Source organism: Phodopus roborovskii, unplaced genomic scaffold, assembly GCF_943737965.1.
Source record: "Phodopus roborovskii unplaced genomic scaffold, PHOROB, whole genome shotgun sequence".
Classification (NCBI taxonomy): domain Eukaryota; kingdom Metazoa; phylum Chordata; class Mammalia; order Rodentia; family Cricetidae; genus Phodopus; species Phodopus roborovskii.
Window position 1 is genome coordinate 334,671 of NW_026125739.1, and position 18,485 is coordinate 353,155.

Genomic DNA, 18,485 nt, shown 5'->3' on the forward strand with positions numbered 1-18,485 from the left:
CTGTTCTGGATACATTGAGTAGTTGAAACATTTCTTCCTATCATATAAATTATCTATAAGACAATAATACATATTAGCATACAGAGAAAGGTAAGGAGACATGCAGAAAAAAAAAAACAAAAACAATATGGCCTAAGGAAAACATTCAACGTTAGTGTGCTCTAACGTAACAGGGCTGAAATTGAGATATTCTAAACTGTTAAGGGCAGGAGACTATGATGCAATTGAGATGGAATAATGCCCAGATAACTAATGCATTTATCTAGAAGGTAAACAGCAGTGCCAAAGCACCTGGAATAGTCTCCCATTTGCTACTTTCTCTTTACCATACAGCACAGACTTTGTGAGGGCCCATAAAGCCTTAGCTGGAGAGGTATTTGGGTTAATGTGTAAGGAATGAGTAACAAATCAGGACAAGGCTCACTACACAGATCATAAAGTGTGTGTACAGGAAGCCAATAATAGAAATATGGGAACCATTTAACCATTTAAGGTGCTCAATAGGACAAAGGGCAGGGGTGAGCAGGAGTGTTCTTATGTTTGTTTAAAGTAGAGGCGTTCTTCACATCATAAATTCTTTCAATGTGAAATAATCAGCCAGAATGTAGCAACAAAGATTCAAGTTATTGACTGAGGGAATAAGAACAATAGAGTCCAGACAACATCAATATATGTTAATTTAACAAACAAAAATACATTTGTCATGCTACTACGAAAGCAAAAAATGTGCCAAGGTCTCTAAACTTAGTCAAGCTTTCCTCCTCTCTGCAGGCAGGGTTTTCCCTTTCTCTGTTTGATGGACTCCAGTGCATCCTTCTTTTCCTTTTTTTTTTTAATTATTTTTTTTCATATTTAACATATCAATCCCAGTTCCCTGTCCTTCCCTCCCTCTTTCCAATGCACCCCCAACCACCCTCCACAGGGAGGGTGGTGCCTTAAAGGAGAGGTCAACAAAATCTGTCAAGTCATTTGGAGTAGGGACTAGGCCTTCCTTCCTGCCTCAAGTTTAAGGGATTATCCCTCCATGGGGATTGTGCTCCCAAAGTCCTTTGTGCACCAAGGATACATCCTGGTTCCACTGTCAGAGGTCCCTTAGACTGCCTAGGCCTTCTAGCTGAGACCTATGTTCAGGAAGTCTGAGTCAGTCCATTGCTGGTTTCCCAGCTCTAGGTATGAGGGCCAATTAATTGGCTCCTCCTTGTTCAGGTCAGCTGTCTCTATGATTTTCTGTAGCCGGGTCTTCTCCATTTCTGCATCTGTATTCCAGTTCGGCTCAGTGTTTAGCTGTTTTATCAGCTACTAGATGGTGGATAAGTTAGACATCAATCTGATTACCAGGGAAGGGCTTTTATGTTAGCCTTTCCACTGTTTCTCAAATTGTTTGTTGCGGTCAGTCTTGTAGGTCTCTGGACATTTCTCTAGAGTCAGTTTTCTCATCAAGCCTAAAAGGCTCTTTCTTTTATGGTCTCTCTCTCTCTCTCTCTCTCTCTCTCTCTCTCTCTCTCTCTCTCTCTCTCTCTATGTTTCTTCTCTTATCTATTTCTGCCCTGACTCAATTTTCCTAGTCCCATGTGCTTTCATCACCCACCTTTTGTTCTCCTAGCTCCCTCTCCACTCACTGCACCCCCCCACTCCCCATATGCTCAGGAGATCTTGTTCCTTTTCCCTTCTGTGAGGGACCTTGTATGAAACTCTAAGATTCCTCCATGTATCCTAGTTTCTGTGGCAGTGTGAATTATAGGCTGGTGATCCTTTGCTCTATGTCTAAACTCCATATATGAGTGAGTACAAATCATGTTCCTCTTTTTAAGACTGGGTTACCTCATTCAGGATGGTTACTTCAAGTTACATCCATTTGCCTGTGAATTTCAAGATTCCATTGTTTCTTTTGTTTTGTTTTGTTTTTGTTTCTTTGTATGTCTCCTCCCCCCCCCCCCCCGCAGAATAGTATTCCATAGTGTAAATGTGTCACATTTTCTTTATCCATTCTTCAGTTGAGGGGTATCTAGGTTGCTTCCAGGTTCTGGCTGTTACAAATAATGCTGCTATGAACATAGTTGAATAGATGTCTTTGTTGCATGGATGTGGATTATTTGATATATGCCTAAGAGTGGGATTGTCATGTCCTGTAGAAGACTGATTCCCATTTTCCTGAGGAACTGCCATTCTGATCTCCAAAATGACTGTACAAGTTTGCAGTCCCATCAGCAGAGGAGGAGTGTTCCCCTTTCTCTGCATCCTCTCCAGCATAAGTTGTCATTGGTGTTTCTAATTTTAACCATTCAGGTAGGAGTAAGATGGTACATCAGAGTTGTTTTGATTTGCATTTCCCTGATAGTTAAGGATGTTGAGTACCTTTTTAAGTGTCTTTTACCCTTTTTGATTTCCTCTATTAAGAATTTTCTCTTCAGGTCTGTACCTTCCTTTTTAATAGAGTTATTTGGTGTTTTGGTGACTAGTTTCTTGAGTTCTTTTTATATTTTGGAGATCAGCACTCTGTCAGATGTAGGGTTCGTTAAGATCTTTTCCCAGTCTGTGGGCTGCAGTTTGGTCTTGTCCACTGTATCCTTTGCCTTACAAAACCTTCTCAGTTGGAGGAGGTCCCACTTATTGTCAATCTCAGTGTCTGTCCTACTGGAGTTATGTTCAGGAAGTGGTCTCCTGTATCAATTTGTTCAAGGGTACCTCCCACTTTCTCTTCTAAGAGGTTCATGTGTCTGTATTTATGTTGAGGTCTTTGATCCATTTGGAATTGAGCTTTTCCATATAAAGTTGAGTATTATCCTTTCATGGTCAGTGAAGAATTGTGTTGGGATTTTGATGGGGATTGCATTGAATCTGTAGATTGCTTTTGCCAAGATTGCCATTTTTACTATGTTGTTCCTACCTATACAAGAGCATGGAAGATCTTCCCATTTTCTGGTATCTTCTTTAATTTCCTTCTTTGAAGACACAAAATTCTTGCTATAAGGGTCTTTCACTTGTTTGGGAAGCGTTACCCTAAGATACCTTATGTTGTTTGTGGCCATTGTAAGGGTGATGTTTCTCTGGTTTCTTTCTCAGCCCCCTGTCATCTACACATAGTAGGGCTACTGATTTTTTTTTTTTTACTTAATCTTGTATTCTGCTAGGTTGCTGAAGGAGTTCCATAGTAGAGTTTTTTGAGTCACTTTTGTAAACTATCATATCATGTGCAAATAGTGACAGTTTGACTTCTTCCTTTCAAATTTGTATCGCCTTGATGTCCTTTTGTTGTCTTATTGCTTTAACTAAAACTTCAAGTATGATATTGAAGAGATATGGAGAGAGAGGGCAGCCTTGTCTTGTTCCTGAGATTAGTGGAATCTCCTAAAGCTTCCCTCCATTCAGTTTGTATATTGTATATTACTTTTATTACTTTTATATGTTCCTGTTATCCTGATCTCTCCAAGACCTTTATCATGAAAGGGTTTTGAATTTTTTCAAAGGCTTTTTTTAGCATCTAAGGAGATGATCATGTGGTTTTTCTTTTCCAGTTTGTTTATGTGGTAGATCACATTGATAGATTTTTGTATGTTGAACCATCCCTGCAACACAGAGATGAAGCCTACTTGGTTATAGTGGATGATTTCTCTGATGTGTTCATGGATTCGATTTGCTATTATTTTATTGAATATTTTTGCATCAATGTTCATGAGAGATATTGGCCTGTAGTTCTCTTTCTTAGTTATGTCTTTATGTGGTCTTGGGTACCAAGATAAATGTGACCTCGTAAAAAGGGTTTGGTAGTGAACCTTCTGCGTCTTTGTGTAGAACAATTTGTGGAGTATTGGTACTAGCTCTACTTTGAATTCTTGGTAGAATTCTGCAGTGAAGCCATATGTCCCTGGGCTTTTTTTGGTTGAGAGGCTTTTGATGACTGATTCTATTTCATTAGGGGTTATAGGTCTATTTAAGTTGCTAATCTGTTCTTGATTTAATTTTTGGTAAGTGATAGTTATCCAGAAATCTGTCCATTTCCTTTGAATTTTCAAATTTTGTGGTTTTCAAACATAACCTCAAAATTGTCTGGATTTCCTCAGTGTCATTTTTATGTCCCCCTTTTCGATTCTAATTTTGTTAATTTCCATGTTCTCTCTCTGATTTTTGGTTAGTTTGGATAAAGTTTGTCTATCTTGTTGATTTTCTCGAAAAACCACCTCTTTGTTGCATTGATTTTTTTGTATTGTTTTTCTGGTTTCTATTTTATTGATTTCAGCTCTCGAATTGATTATTTCCTAGCATCTACTCTTCTGGGGTGAGTTTGTTTCTTTTTGTTCTATGACTTTCAGTTGTGCTGTGAATTCTCTAATTGACTATCCTCCTTTTTCTTCATATGGGTGCTTAGTGCAATGAACTTCCATTGTAGCACTGCTTTCAAGGTGTCCCATACGTTCGGGTATGTTGTGTCCTCATTCTTGTTGAATTCTAGGAAGTCTTTCAATTCTTTCTGTTTTTTTTTTTTTTTTTTTTCTTCTTTGACCCAGGTATAGTGCAATTGCCTATTGTTCAGTTTCCATGAGTTTGTAGGGTTTCTGTTGTTGTTGAATTCCAACTTTAAAGCATGGTGGTCTGATAAGATACAGGGGACAATTCTAATTTTTTTTTTAATCTGTTGAGGTTTGTTATGTTGCTTAGTATGTGGTTGAGAAGAAGATCTATTCTTATATGTTTGGATGGAATGTTCCATAGATGTTTGTTAAACCCAATTAGGATATAACTTCTGTCTGTTGGTTCTGTGTAGTCGTAAGAGTGGGGTGCTGAAGTCTCCCACTATAAGAGTGTTAGGTTTTATGTGAGCTTTGAATTTTAGTAGCATTCCTTTTGTGAATAGGGGTACCTTTGTATTTGGGGCATAAATGTTCAGAATTGAGGCTTTGTGCTGATGGATTTCTCCTGTGATGAATACAAAATTACTATCTTCATCTCTTTTGATTAATTTTGGTTTGAAGTCTAACATATTAGATATTAGAATAGTCATATCTGATTGCTTCTTGGGTCCATTTGATTGGAAGATCGTTTCTCAACCCTTTGCTTTGCCCTGAGGTAATGTCTGTCTTTGAAGTTTAGATGTGTTTCTTGTATGCATTCTGTTAGCCTGTGGTTTTTTTGTTTGTTTGTTTGTTTGTTTGTTTTGTTTTTTTTTATAGGTGAGTTAAGACCATTAATGTTGAGGGAAAGTAAGAACTATTGATTGTTAATGCTTGTTTGTTTTATATTTGTTGTTGTTGTTGACAGTGGTATTGTGAATATATTTGCCCTGCTTTACCCTTGGGTTCTGGTGAAGTGGGATTATCTATTGCCTATGTCTTTGTGAGCATAGTTAACTTCCTTGGTTTGGAGTTTTCCTACCAGAACTTTATGTAGGGCTGCATTTGTAGATACATACTGTGAAAATATGGCTTTGTCATTAAATATCTTGTTTTCTCCATCTATAGTAATTGAGAGTTTTGCTGGGTATAATAGCCTGGGCTGGCATCCGTGGACTCTTAGTACTTGTAGAACATCTATCTAGTGCCTTCTGGCCTTGAGGGTTTCCATGGAGAAGTCAGGTGTAATTTTGATAGGTATGCCTTTATATGTTACCTGTCCTTTTTCCTTCGCTGCTCTTAATATTCTTTCTTTATTCTGCATGTTAGGTGTTTTGATTATTATATGTCGAGGGGTCTTTTTTCTTTGGTCCAGTCTATTTGGTGTTTGGTATGCTTCTTGTACTTTCATGGGCATGTCCTTCTTCAGATTTGGAAAGTTTTCCTCGATGATTTTGTTGAATATGTTTTTGTCACCTTTGAGCTGGGCTTCCTCACCTTCCTCTATGCCTATTATTCTTAGGTATGGCCTTTTCTCAGTGTCCCACATTTCCTGGATGTTTTGTGGTAAGGATTTGTTGGATTCTAGATTTTCTTTGGTCGACGAATCTATTTCCTCTAGTTTATCTTCAGTTCCTGAGATTCTCCTCCATCTCTTGTATTCTGTTGGTTATGCTTGTATCCATAGTTCCTGATCACTTGACCACTTTTTCTCTTTCCATCATTCCCAGTTTGTGTTTTTTTTTTTTTTCTTTTGTCTCATTTAACTGTTTCCCCCCGCCCCCTTGGCTTTCCTTACTTTCTTTAAGAGGTTTGTTCATTACTTTAATTTTTGCTCAGTCTTCCCTCTATTTCTTCCAATTTTTTGTGTCTTTTTTCCTCTATTTCTTTAAGGGATTTTCTCATATTGTTTTTGAGGGCTTCTATCATTTTTATGAAGTTATTTTTTAAGTTGTTTTCTTCTGCTTCATCTGCTTTGGTATGTTCAGGTCTAGTTGCTGTAGAGTCCCTAGATTCTGGTGGTATCATGCTTGTCTTTCTATTGTTATGTGTTTTCTTGTATTGCAGTCTTCCCATCGCTTCTTCCAGTGGGTTCAGGTGGAGTCCTTCTCCCTCTATGCTACTCTCCTGGTTGGCGTAAGTGTGTCAGGAGATGATGTATGTATTTCTGGGTGGTTCAAGTTCTCTAGGATGTCTCTTTTTTTTAGCAGGGGCCTGGTGATGGGGATCAAAAATCAGGTGGGTGGGGACTTGGTGGTCCAGCGTGCATAGGTGGGTCTAATGTGCTCTGAGCAGATCCAGGAAGTTCCCCAGAGTTGAAGGGGTTGTTGGACCTGCTCTCTGGCCCAGTGCTCAACCAATGCAGTGGAACAGTGGGCTCAGTAGTTTACAGGGTAGGGGGAGGGCAGGTTCTATGTTGCGGTTTTGTTGATCAGAGTACTAGATATAAGGGGGAGCGGGATTCGGGGCTAATCGAGGGAGTTCTCAGGGAAGGATGTGGGGGGATTCAACCTGAACTGGTCCCAGACTCACCTCTGGCAGAGGCCCTGGTGGGGTCAAAGATCAGGCAGGTGGGTCTCAGGGTGGTCCTACATGGGTAGGCGGGTCCCAATGCATGCTTCTTAAAGAGTTGCTCTGTGAATGATTTCCAGCTCCAGCTTGATCATCCCAAAGTTCTTTCTCTATTCCTGGAGCCACTTGATTTCCTCCCAGCTATGTCCAGCAAGACATATACTTGTAAATTTGCTTACTAACTGAGCTATCAGCCCCTTGAAGTCAGGAGACCTTAAAACTGTCTTCACTTACCCAATAAGCTAACCCAGAGCTTGCAAAGAACAGATGATCCAAACCATTTATTCCTGGAGAGTACATTTGAGCATATTTGCTAAGTTTACTCAAGCAAGTGAGGAATGACTACATGGAACCAAGGCTTCATGGAATGAGCAGGCATGTAAATAAGAGAAAAAGCAAACTTATCAGAAATAAGCAACTATCTGAACCATACATTCTTACCAGATCTCAAAACCAATTTGTAGCTTCTTCACACACCCTGAGTCCAGCAATGGGAGAGAATGGTTAGTTCAGAAAGAAAACCTCTTGTGGCTAGAAGGAGATCAAGACTTACCCTCTCACCATCTAAGAGCAAATGAGCCCGGAAGAGCATGGCGTCATTTATAGGAACTTCTTCGTTCCTATATAAGATCTGGAAGACTCGACTGTGCACAGCACTCTCATGGACACAGGCTGAATGCAGGTTGCTGCTCTCTGCAAACAGGAAGGAAATCAGTAGGAGGCTGTAAACTTCAGAACCATCCTACAACAGTCCCATCACGTATCTTTCTGCCCCTGGGAATAATGTGGTTCTAACCCACATTATAGTTTCCAAAGCTTAAGATCATAAACAAATGAGAGCCCACTACAGGAAGATCTGTGTTCACTGAGTAAACTGTGTTTCAAGAGAACCTTGTTCAATGTCTTATAAGCCATATGACATTGGCAAATCCACTCTTGCTATGAGCAGTATTCCTATCTGGAAGTTACTGCCTGCAAAATTCCCTATCTGATCACATATCAATTCTATGAGTCCCTGCACCTTCTTCCAGGAGTATGGTGAATAAACTAGAGAAGGCAGTTTTCTTTCTATAAAGACTCCCTAATGCTCATAGGATCCATACTTCCTGCAAATGCTATCATATCTTGTGAGATCTGAGGAATCAATTTTAGGCAAATGTCAGATTCTAATTGTACTGCTGACAAACAATTTAATGAACCACATTATGTTGGAGCTCTATTTCATTATCCCTAAACAATATTTCAATGCTAAGTTTATTTCAAATAAGCACTAAGGTTAAGAGACCTATCTGTAGCCATTCCCCAGGTTCATGTGCATGAAATAGGTGCATGTCTATAAATGCACACCACACAACTTTATAGAGTGAAAAATAATGTGATTATTAAAGATAAATGTCAAATTTTATGCAAGGCAATGATTACTTGTTAACAATAATATCTATAAGACGTACTTAGTAGCTTCCAAAGCACTTTAAATGTGTTTTTCTTAATCTGCAAGAAAAAATTTTTGGTCAGTTTGCTATAGACTAATGCCCTAAATTTAAAGGATAACACCTTGGCATTCCCTTATTGGGAATTGAATGCTTTTGTTTATCCCAAATTCACAGGTTAAAATATAAATTTCATGTGATACCATTTGAAGATTGTGGTCCTTAGGAGATGACAAGGTTTTAAATGATCTGGTGAGAATGATGGTATTCCAAAGACACAATTGTGTCTTTCAATATGACTATCCAACTGTTGTGACAATGGAGACCCCAAGAACTGGGAGAGTAAATGAGAATTGTTACCCACAGGTTTTGGCTTTTGAACATGTGATCCTAGTTAGTGGCACTGTTTGGGGAGAGTTAGAAAGTGTGGCTTTGTGGGATGAAATATGTCACTAGAATCAGGTTTGGAAAGTAAAAACCCTTCCTACATTCAGCCTTTTCTCTTTTTCTCTTTGCTTTGAAGTGGTGGTTGAGGGTATGAGCTCTTGGATTCCTGCTCCAGCTACCATGCCTGATTCTTGCTGCCATGCTGTCCCTACCATTATGATAGATTCTAGCCTTCTAGGATTGTAAGCCAAAATAAATTCATTCTCCTATAAGTGATGGTGATATTTTATCATAGCAAAGGAAAAGCAACCAATATAAGCTTGATTAAAAAAAATGAGCTTTAAAAAAGAAAGGAATTTGCTCAAACAGCAAATAAAAACTTCTCATGGTGTCTGAGTCCCTTGGAAGTAAGGATTGAGAGCATTGGCATATCCTTTCAATGCTCAGTAGCATCCAAGCACACACTTCTGTAGCCAGGAATCAGAGACCATGTTAGGCCCCATATTGCCTGCTAAGTCCTGCCAGCTCTAATTTGTACATCATCGGGAGGAAATAAAATCACAGTCCTACTTTAGCTCCATTGGGACCTGTTGGAGTAAAGTTGATAATGGCTTTTAAATAGAATGTCCTCTGTGTTCAGATCCCTGTTTTTATTTCCCATGCTACTTCTTCTTCCTTTCCTTGTCAGAGCCTGGTTGGTCTAGAAGTCAGACCAACAATGTGGAAATGATGGATGGAGTGAGTACTCTGATGGTCTGAGCAATATGACTGTTTGCTGTCTGGGGTGGGGGGGGAGGGACAGCTGGCAAAGAAGCATAATCTGATTCCTTTTTGTGGGAAGTGACTTCATCTCTTATAGCTTTTCTTCTGAAAAAGAAAATGGGCATATCCACATTAATCAAGTGGAAGTACTATGGATATAAAGAAGACCAAACAGGCTAGGATCCTACAACCTGATTTATATAGGGGCTGAAGTGGAAAAGAGGATGGCATTTTAGCTGTGCTGAGAATTGGCTTTCTCGGTAGTTTCTACTGAATACAGTGACATTAGACTGGTCTTTAAGAACAAATATCCCTTGATTTAGATCAGATTGGCAGACTAGATCACAGAGAACCATTTGTTTTTACTGATGTTCCCAAGGCCCCATAATACACTATTCATCCCAGGACAGAGCACTTAGCATGTTGCATGGGACTCTGTGTCATTTTCCTTCATCGCCCAACAAGGGGTTATATGTTTAATCCTAAGGGAAGGTGCACTAATCATAAGACACTCACTCTGGGGTGACCATCACTGAGATTTCAGCCTGCCTATGTAGACCCATTGGGATTCTCTCTCTGATGGCTGTTTATGTGTGCAGAGCCCAACCCTTCTCCCTCTTCTTGACATCTACAATGTAGTACTATTGTCTTCTCAGCAAAGCTAATTACTAAAATAGTTTACTCCAGATCCCTTGTTCTCTTTCTGCAGGTTTCCCCATCAGACTTGAGGGACCCATTCTTATCATCTATGCCTCCTCTTCCTCTCATGGACAGGCATGAGGAACTCAGAAATGGTAAAAATATATGACCCGCATCCTTCATAGACTTAATACACAGTGGGCAACCTGGTGATAATAATCTCTAATTCCAGCTACTCAGAAGGCAGAAGCAAGACAATTGTATGCCTGCCTGAATGTATTTAAAACCAGCCAGGTTAACCTGGTTACACCATATCTCAAAGCAAAAATTAAAAATATGACTGGAGAATTGTCAGAGCTATAGAAAAGTTACCTGGTCTCTGTAAGGACTCAAGCCATGATACCATAAAATGAAAAAAAAAAAAAAAAAAAAAAAAAGAAAGAAATACAAAAAAACCAACCAACCAAATAAACAAAAACAAAACAACTAACATTGAAAAGTTGTCCTCTTTTCTTTTGGATGCACTGTTGAAAACTGAAATTTCATCACACAAGGAGCATACTCTCTCTGAGTGAGTTATAAGAGTGATCCAAATTTATCTACTTCTCTATGTCAAAAATTGCATTGAGTATGACGAGGGTAAGGGCTTTAATTAATAAAAAGAATGGAGAAAAGGATTAGAAGACGAGGAAGAAGAAACTGGAGGAAGGAATGTGGCACAGAGGAAAGCAAGCAGGGCAGAGAAAGGTACAGAGGTCCTCAATGTACACAAAATACATCTCAACAGCTTTCCTGGATTCAGGTCAAAGGGCAAAAGAACAAAGTTTTATATCTTGATATTTCTCTTTTCCCCTAAAATGAGTAATATGAGGAGTTTTCATATTTGCAGACCTCTTAATGTTTACAATTCAGATGATGATCTTCCTCTGCTGAAATACCACACACACACACACACTCTAAAGGTTACATGAGCATGGATGACAAGCTGCAACTATCATTCATTCTATAGAGCCCAATGACAACAACACCCTCACAGGTCACAGATATGAACCAAATACAAAACTGGAAATCCACCTCTGGGTTTCTTTGAGCTCAACCCACACTCTGTGAGAGAGTGCTGTCCACCCCCCACTAGAAAGAAAATTGGGAAAGCACCATCAGTCTGTGAGACCTTCCAGGACTACCTGGGTCTCAGAAGAAAGACTTCTCTTATTTAGGGTCTTATTTAGCTATTTCTATGCTCATTCCCACTCCCTTTCTGGAATTTTAGGCCTTGGGCAGATAAATTAATCTGAGCTCAAATAACATAAAAAACAAAAACAAACCAACAAAAAAACCTGTCCTTCCTAGTTTACAGGAAATGGTGAATAAAGAATAAAGTTTTTAAGTGTAAAATTCTCAAAACTTAGATTTCCAAGTACAATGCCTGCTTCCCAGGAAAGATAGATAGCTACTTTGAAACCAAATGATCACTTTTTCTCCAACAATTCAAGAAGAAGCAAAGCAAAGCCACGTGATCCACAGCAAAGCAAAATGTGATCCACATGTTTCTGGATGATGGAATTGAAGCATAGGGTTGATCAGTGTAAATGATATGCCTGCCCATTCATTCATTAAAGTAGCAACAAGTGGGGTGGGAAATAGGAATTCCTGAGGAACAAGGATGATTTTGGTTTTTTGTTTGTTTGTTTTCACTTTTTGCTTTTATTTTTCTTTCTGTGTGTGTGTGAAGTCTTGGGGGACATTAAAAAAGGCAAGCTTTCCTATCCACATACTCTGTGGAACAGAGGGGCTTTTTGGTCTCAAAAATAAAGTTAAGTGAAGAAAACAAAGGCCAAGATGTGACCATTCAACACTATGAGGTTCAGGCCCTCCTGGGTAAGACTGATTTCACTGCACTTCTGACTCAATTTCATGCCATCGGAAGATTGAACTCTGTTGAGCCACAGCTGAAATGCAAAAGTGTGTGTGTGTGTGTGTGTGTGTGTGTGTGTGTGTGTGTGTGTGTGTGTGTTTTGTGCTACAATTACATATTACCACTTACTATGCAGTTTCTAGTGAACAGGAATATGTTGACTCCAGATTTTTGGAGAGCTCAACATCAAGGGGTCTCTCTCTGGCAAAGACCTTCTTTCTGTGATATCCGCATGACAAAAGGAACATTAACTTGCCCTTTTGTAGTGGTAACTATGATATTCCTAAGGTAGAGTCTTAAGTCTGTTGCCTTCTAAAGACCCATTTCCCATTATTATGATAACTAAATTTTATTGCCAGTTTTGGAGATGCCAGACATTGAATGCACAGTCATATATAAAGAATTATAAACTAGGAGCTTACAGCAGGGTCTCCAGAGATCTAAACAGATGGTTGGATCAGCTCACGACCAAGTCATGAGCACCTTCATGAGTTCTAATGATCTACACTTCTATAGATTGAATTGCCAATCTAATGCATGGCAGTGAGGAGCTGACTAGATACATCGTTGGAAAGGGAGCCACTTCAACTATGTAGAACTTTCTGGATGATGTGAGATGGGGAACAGAGTTTCTGCTAACAAATACTTCATAACAAACATTCATCTGGAATACTGAAACAGTGTAATTGTGTGGGTGCTTCCAATTCGTGAAGCACATCTCACTGGTGACACATCAAGAAAATATCATTTTTACTGCAATTGCAATGACTATTGGATATTTTGTTTTTGTTTTTAAAGTGCTCCTCTGTAGATGGGATATTTATTATTTTGCCTTAATAGATGTGGGTGTAAGTTTATGCTTCTCATATAAACCCAGATTAATACTTTTTATGATGTTTAATAAACTAGATCCATTTGTGCATGCATTAAAGAGATACTACAGACCCATATACACTAAATCTAAGAACACTGGGATTCAGCAATGAACAACATTGTACAGTTCCTTGTGATATGTTTTGCTTTCCAATACTGTCTGTTGATTAAGGAATGATATTTTTGACTCAAATCCATGGACCTTTCCCCCCTAAGGAATGCCTCATTGTTTGTGAAGTTGTATTATTTGCAATATCTCACAAAGAGTAATTGAAAACTGTTACTGTTAATTAAGTCAATACTTTATGTATGCCAAATTGGGCAGAAAAATATGTATTTATTACTAATTATATGGCTTATAAAACCACTTCTGTAATATGTTATAAACAGAAGAAAAATTTAATTTTTTTCCCACAAAGTCTGTCATATGTCCTCTTTCTTTTATGTTAGCATGTGCTTGATGTACACAATGTTCTCATCAATCATTTTTTATTAATTTATAATTTGACAATTTCACAAATAATACTTTTTTGCAGCCCTCTCTTACCCTCCTCCTACTGCTATCGACTCCTTTCCCTCCTCCCTCCAAGTCCCCATCTCACTCTCATGTCTTTGTTTTTTCTTTGTGACAAACAGGGCCAACTTGTATGGACACGTGTATAAAGTTGTTCTTGGAACATGAGTGACTTCATCACTGGATGCATCATGGAAGACAATGCCTTCTATTTGCTGAATTTGGGGGACGGGTGCTCCCAGAATACGAAAACCCTTCCTGTTTATGATTATGGGTTCTAGAATATTGCTAGGAACTAGCTTTGTATTGGCCATCCATATTCAAGATTTTTTGCATACTTTATTTATATGTATCAATTTGACTATATGTCTTTCATTTTATTCATGAGGAAACATGTGAACATATAGTTTGTTATATGCTCAATGTCCAATTGAACAAAAGAATACAACGTAGAGTACGGTTGCTTCAGGTTGTATTCTTTTGTTGTTATTTCAGATTCTATTTCTTGACATTTACCTGGCCATTCACTATTCAGCTACTTAACCATTTTGACAATATGTTAGAACTTATTCTTTTGCTGGCGAGAATATAATGGAAGTGGTTACTCTCCAACACTCTACATGGTGGTTACCCACTTCTTTCTCTCACATTTCACTTCTGGTGACCTTTTTCATTGATTCTTTTTTCAAAGTTCTAGAATAATGGAAGAATAGGCTCAGGATATCAGAATCACTCGGCTCTACACATGCTCAGTAAGTACCTCCATCAGTTACCAATGTGAACAAGGCTGGAGGAGGGCAACTTGATAAAACCATCCCACATCAGAAGGATCCTTGCCAGTATCATAGTTCTAATGTTGATGAGTTCTCACTCCTAACTTACTCTGCAAGGAAACTCAAGGTTCTATATCCTGGCACAAATTTACATTTACAAGAGGGCAACTAAACCCAAGAGCCAAAAACACCATTTAAATGTCTGGCAGTAAGCAAGAGCTGTTGCTGCAATTTCTTAGGGAGTGTTCTCCTATCAACACTGAGTGGGATTAATTATAATTAATTACTTAATTATAAGCCACAATGATTTGCCTATTAGATTGAACCCAGTCAGTCCAGCACTTAATAACACTTCATAGGTCAAAAATGTGCATTGCTCTATATTCGCAAAGGCAAAAGCCTAGAATGAGGCCTGCAGCACACTATAGTCCTCCAACAGCCCACCTGCTGAGACTTCCTCCAGATCTATCCCCACTGCTGAGCAGTCTCAAGTACTTCAATTTGCATTTCAGTGACAGAGTCCAGTGAACAGTCTTAATACCTATTTTTTTTTTTAAAGAACAAAAGGCAGCTTTGAGTTGAAAAATGTCTGTTTGTTCTCCTCATTGAAATGTATCAAGTGTGTACTCATGCACAAAGCATCTTCCAGTCTGAGCCTCAGTCTGCTCTAGTGTGAACTGTGACTGGGAGAGCACCACCATTCAGGGTGGGTCTTTCAAAGCCCTTGATGTGGCTTGTACCAAGTGATAGGTAGGCAAACTATTAGATGAAAACCAGCAACTGATGTGGCTATAAAAGGATTAAATATAAGATTTTAACAACAGAACTCTCATGGGAGAATGGGGGTGGGGTGGTAGAGATCTGCAGTTGTTTTTTGTACACTGAAAAGGGAGAAGACAAGATACACATCAGGCATTGCTTGGATGGTGCGTGGAAAAGCTCTGTGACTACACCTAAAGGACTCTAGGCAAAACGTTTAAATCTTTCATCTTTAGTCCCCAGACAGCACCAGCAGTATTTGAGTTTTCCACAGCAGCCAGTCCACACTCTTCATCATTCTTGAATGGAAGTATCAAAGTTCATGCCATCACTTTCCTGTCACTCGGGCCACTATGGCTTCTTCCACAACCTCTTGGTTCAATGTGTCAGACTATGCTCTTTGACCCATTTATTTCTACTTCAAAAACTATGTTTTATTCCCTGGGGAATCTGAGCTGGCTCTAGAAGTTAACACATTTTTACTTATGAGACAACAATTGTAGCTCTATTTCTTTCTGAGTGGGGATGACCTTTATGTCAAAGACAGAGCATACACTTATTATGTCCTAGACAGACCCTCCCATTTTGTTTTATTATTTATTCCTCAGCTAGATGTCAGATGCACCAGCTAGCTTGCTGATACAGTCTCATTCCAGTTAAATCCTCAATAAAAGGTCCCTTGTAAACAATAGCATAGATAAGAACTATAGCATGGGACTCTGAGAATTCAACATTCTAATCCTGGTCACACACACACACACACACACACACACACACACACACACACACACACACACTCCCGTTAAAAATCATCAGGAAACTCAGCAAATGTGCTTTATGGCTTCCTAGGCCATCTGTCGCAGCCATATGCTTCCCACCCAAGAAGAACTAAGTTTATCTGCAATCACAGCTAATCAAACATTTGTAAGTGCTTCACTGTCCCTGCCTGATCATAAGCATTCTCAGGAGCACAGCACTGCTCTACAGCTCATGGTGACTTTGACATAGGTCACAGAGTACAACTGAGAGTTATGGGTCATTCCACAAATAGCTGGGGTCTCCACAGCCACTGGTGAGCATGAACAATCATGTGGCTGTTTTGCTTCTGTCTTCCACAAAGCCAGAGTATCCAGCTGGCAGGACAGCCTCAGTTCCAGAATCTGAACTGCCCAGAAAATATCAGCACCTGACAGGTTTTGTAAGCCTTGGATGATGTGTTCCATTGGGTATTCACCCAGGGATATAGAAAGTGATGGGCATCAGTTATTACAATTGTGATGGGGGATGTCCTTCTATACATATATTTCTCTTATTGGCTGATGAATATAACACTGATTGGCCAGTAGCCAAGCAGGAAGTATAGGTGGGGGGCTACCAGACCAGATGGAGAGAAAATACAGAGAGAAGCCCAGAGAGAGACACCATGTAGCTATGGGAATTTAAGATGCCTACATTCTCTGGTAAGATAAGGCCATGTAGAAATACATAGATGAGTAGTTATGGGTTAATAATTAAGAGAGAGCTAGCCTGTAAGAAGCCTAAGCCATAAGCCAAACCATTTATAATTATTATAAATCTTTGTGTGTTTATTTGGGGCTAAACAGCTGTGGGACCAGACAAGAAAAGAAAGTCCATCTACACAATTGTGTAGATGTCACTGCCATTACTGAACATTACCTCTCATTAAAATAAGTGAGGTGTTTTCAAGCCAAGGCTGTTTAGCTTCACTGCACTATGCCTGAAGGTGTGGCTTCATCTCAGCTTCTCATGTTGTCTTTCTAAATTACATGGTGTTCCAAGCCCTTTGACCTTCAGGACACTGGAGGGGTCACCAGCATTTATTTCCAATATTTGCAGAGGTGCCAAATGCCACAATTTTGATGTATAATCCTGAATGTAGACATTGGAATTACTCTAGGGTTAGATGTCATCTTTTTGATTTATTAGTGTCTTTAGGGTTTCTTGTCAGGCTACATTTCTCAGGGACTGGACATAGTATGTGACATAGATTCACTATACTCAGCCCTGTCCTTGGCTGAGATAAACCATTAGTTTTCCATTGGACACAGTGGGCATGGAATGGGAGAGTTTTATTTCCATGCTGTGCTCTCAGGGACCCTTCTTGATCTGAACTCTTGTACTTCCTGCCTTATCCCCAAGAAGCTGGCAGTCTTTGGACTAGCTGAATATAAGACTTATTGTGGTCCCGCTTTGATGACAGCAGCTTGAAGGATTAATTCTTTTTTTTTTTTTTTTTTTTTTTTTTTGAGTCTTTCAATTTCTTTGACCTAGTTCAAGGATATCAGGAACTAGGCTTCTTGACACAGCTTTTTCAACATGATGAACTAAAACCATCTGACACCATCTGACTTGATTTTTCTCATGGTGTCAGATGGTTTTAGTTCATCATGTTGAAAAAGGTATGTCAAGAAGGCTAGTTCCTGATGCTCTTGAATTAGGTCAAAGAAATTAAAGTGTTTCTGTCATATATTGAAGTTGCATGACATAAACATAATTAATGATGTTGTTGGACATCATGAACACTGTTCCTCTTGACCCTTTGTAGGCTATTGTGGGCAAGGGTCATGGTACTGCCTCCCTTTGCTGATATACCTTGGAGTATTCTTCACAGGTTAATGATTTGAAAGCTTAATTCTCAGCTCCTGGGCTACTTTAGTATGTAGAGCCCATCTCTAGGAGGCGGGTTGCTGGGCATAGGATCCTGGAGTTTATTATATATTTGATTACTTCCTGTCACTAGTTCGCTATTTCCTGGTCTGCTATGATGTGATATTCTCCACCATTATGCTCTGACCTGTGGCAATATGCCTCCCCTGGCATGATACACTAAAACTGCCTGGAAATATGAACTCAAATAAATACTATTTCCCTTATGTTGTATCCATGAGGTCTTCTGTTATGACATTTCAGAATAACAAATGCACTTGCCTTAAATATTCCTGGGCATCCCCAGGGAATGTCATCCCTAACACTACAGAGTTTTCATATATTGTCTTTGTTCATCACACTTGGACTAAGAAAATATACAGTCTTAATGATTAAAAGGTCATAACTATTTTTCTTGCCCTGCTTTACAAATGAATTTCCCCTTCCTAGGCTAGATCTTTTTCCATGATCTTTAGATGTACTTTCTCTATACTTTCTCATCAGAGTTAAGCCAAATCGCTCATCCAGCCCCCTTCTTCCTAATTTGTGAATTATTAGCTGACTACAAAGATGCCGCCATTGGCTTTTCTTTTTGTCAGTGTTAGACACATTCTGCTGTGCCCCCAAGACTACCTTCTGCCCTCTTCATTGTCTAAATATATTTCTGTCCAAATGATTAGTTGCCCTGCAGGTTTCCAAATGGTCAAGGAATGTTCTGGTCCACACTGAACTGGTTTTGCAGTCTTTCCTTGAGATATTCCTTAACCTTGATATTAAACTAATGTTACACTGCTCTATCCACACCCCTTCCATGGCAGATATCACTCCTCTGCTTCCTCAATAGTCATGAATCTGTAGGTTAGTAGA

General features: G+C 39.2%; 1 protein-coding gene across 1 annotated transcript in view; it reads right to left on the reverse strand.

Moving 5' to 3' along the window:
- Positions 1-18,485, reverse strand: part of Fam135b (family with sequence similarity 135 member B) — a 281,424-nt gene that overhangs the window by 99,946 nt on the left and 162,993 nt on the right. Inside the window, exon 4 of the mRNA XM_051178560.1 lies at positions 7,453-7,592. Coding sequence (XP_051034517.1) covers positions 7,453-7,592 — 140 coding nt within the window. The remainder of the gene's footprint in view (positions 1-7,452; positions 7,593-18,485) is intronic.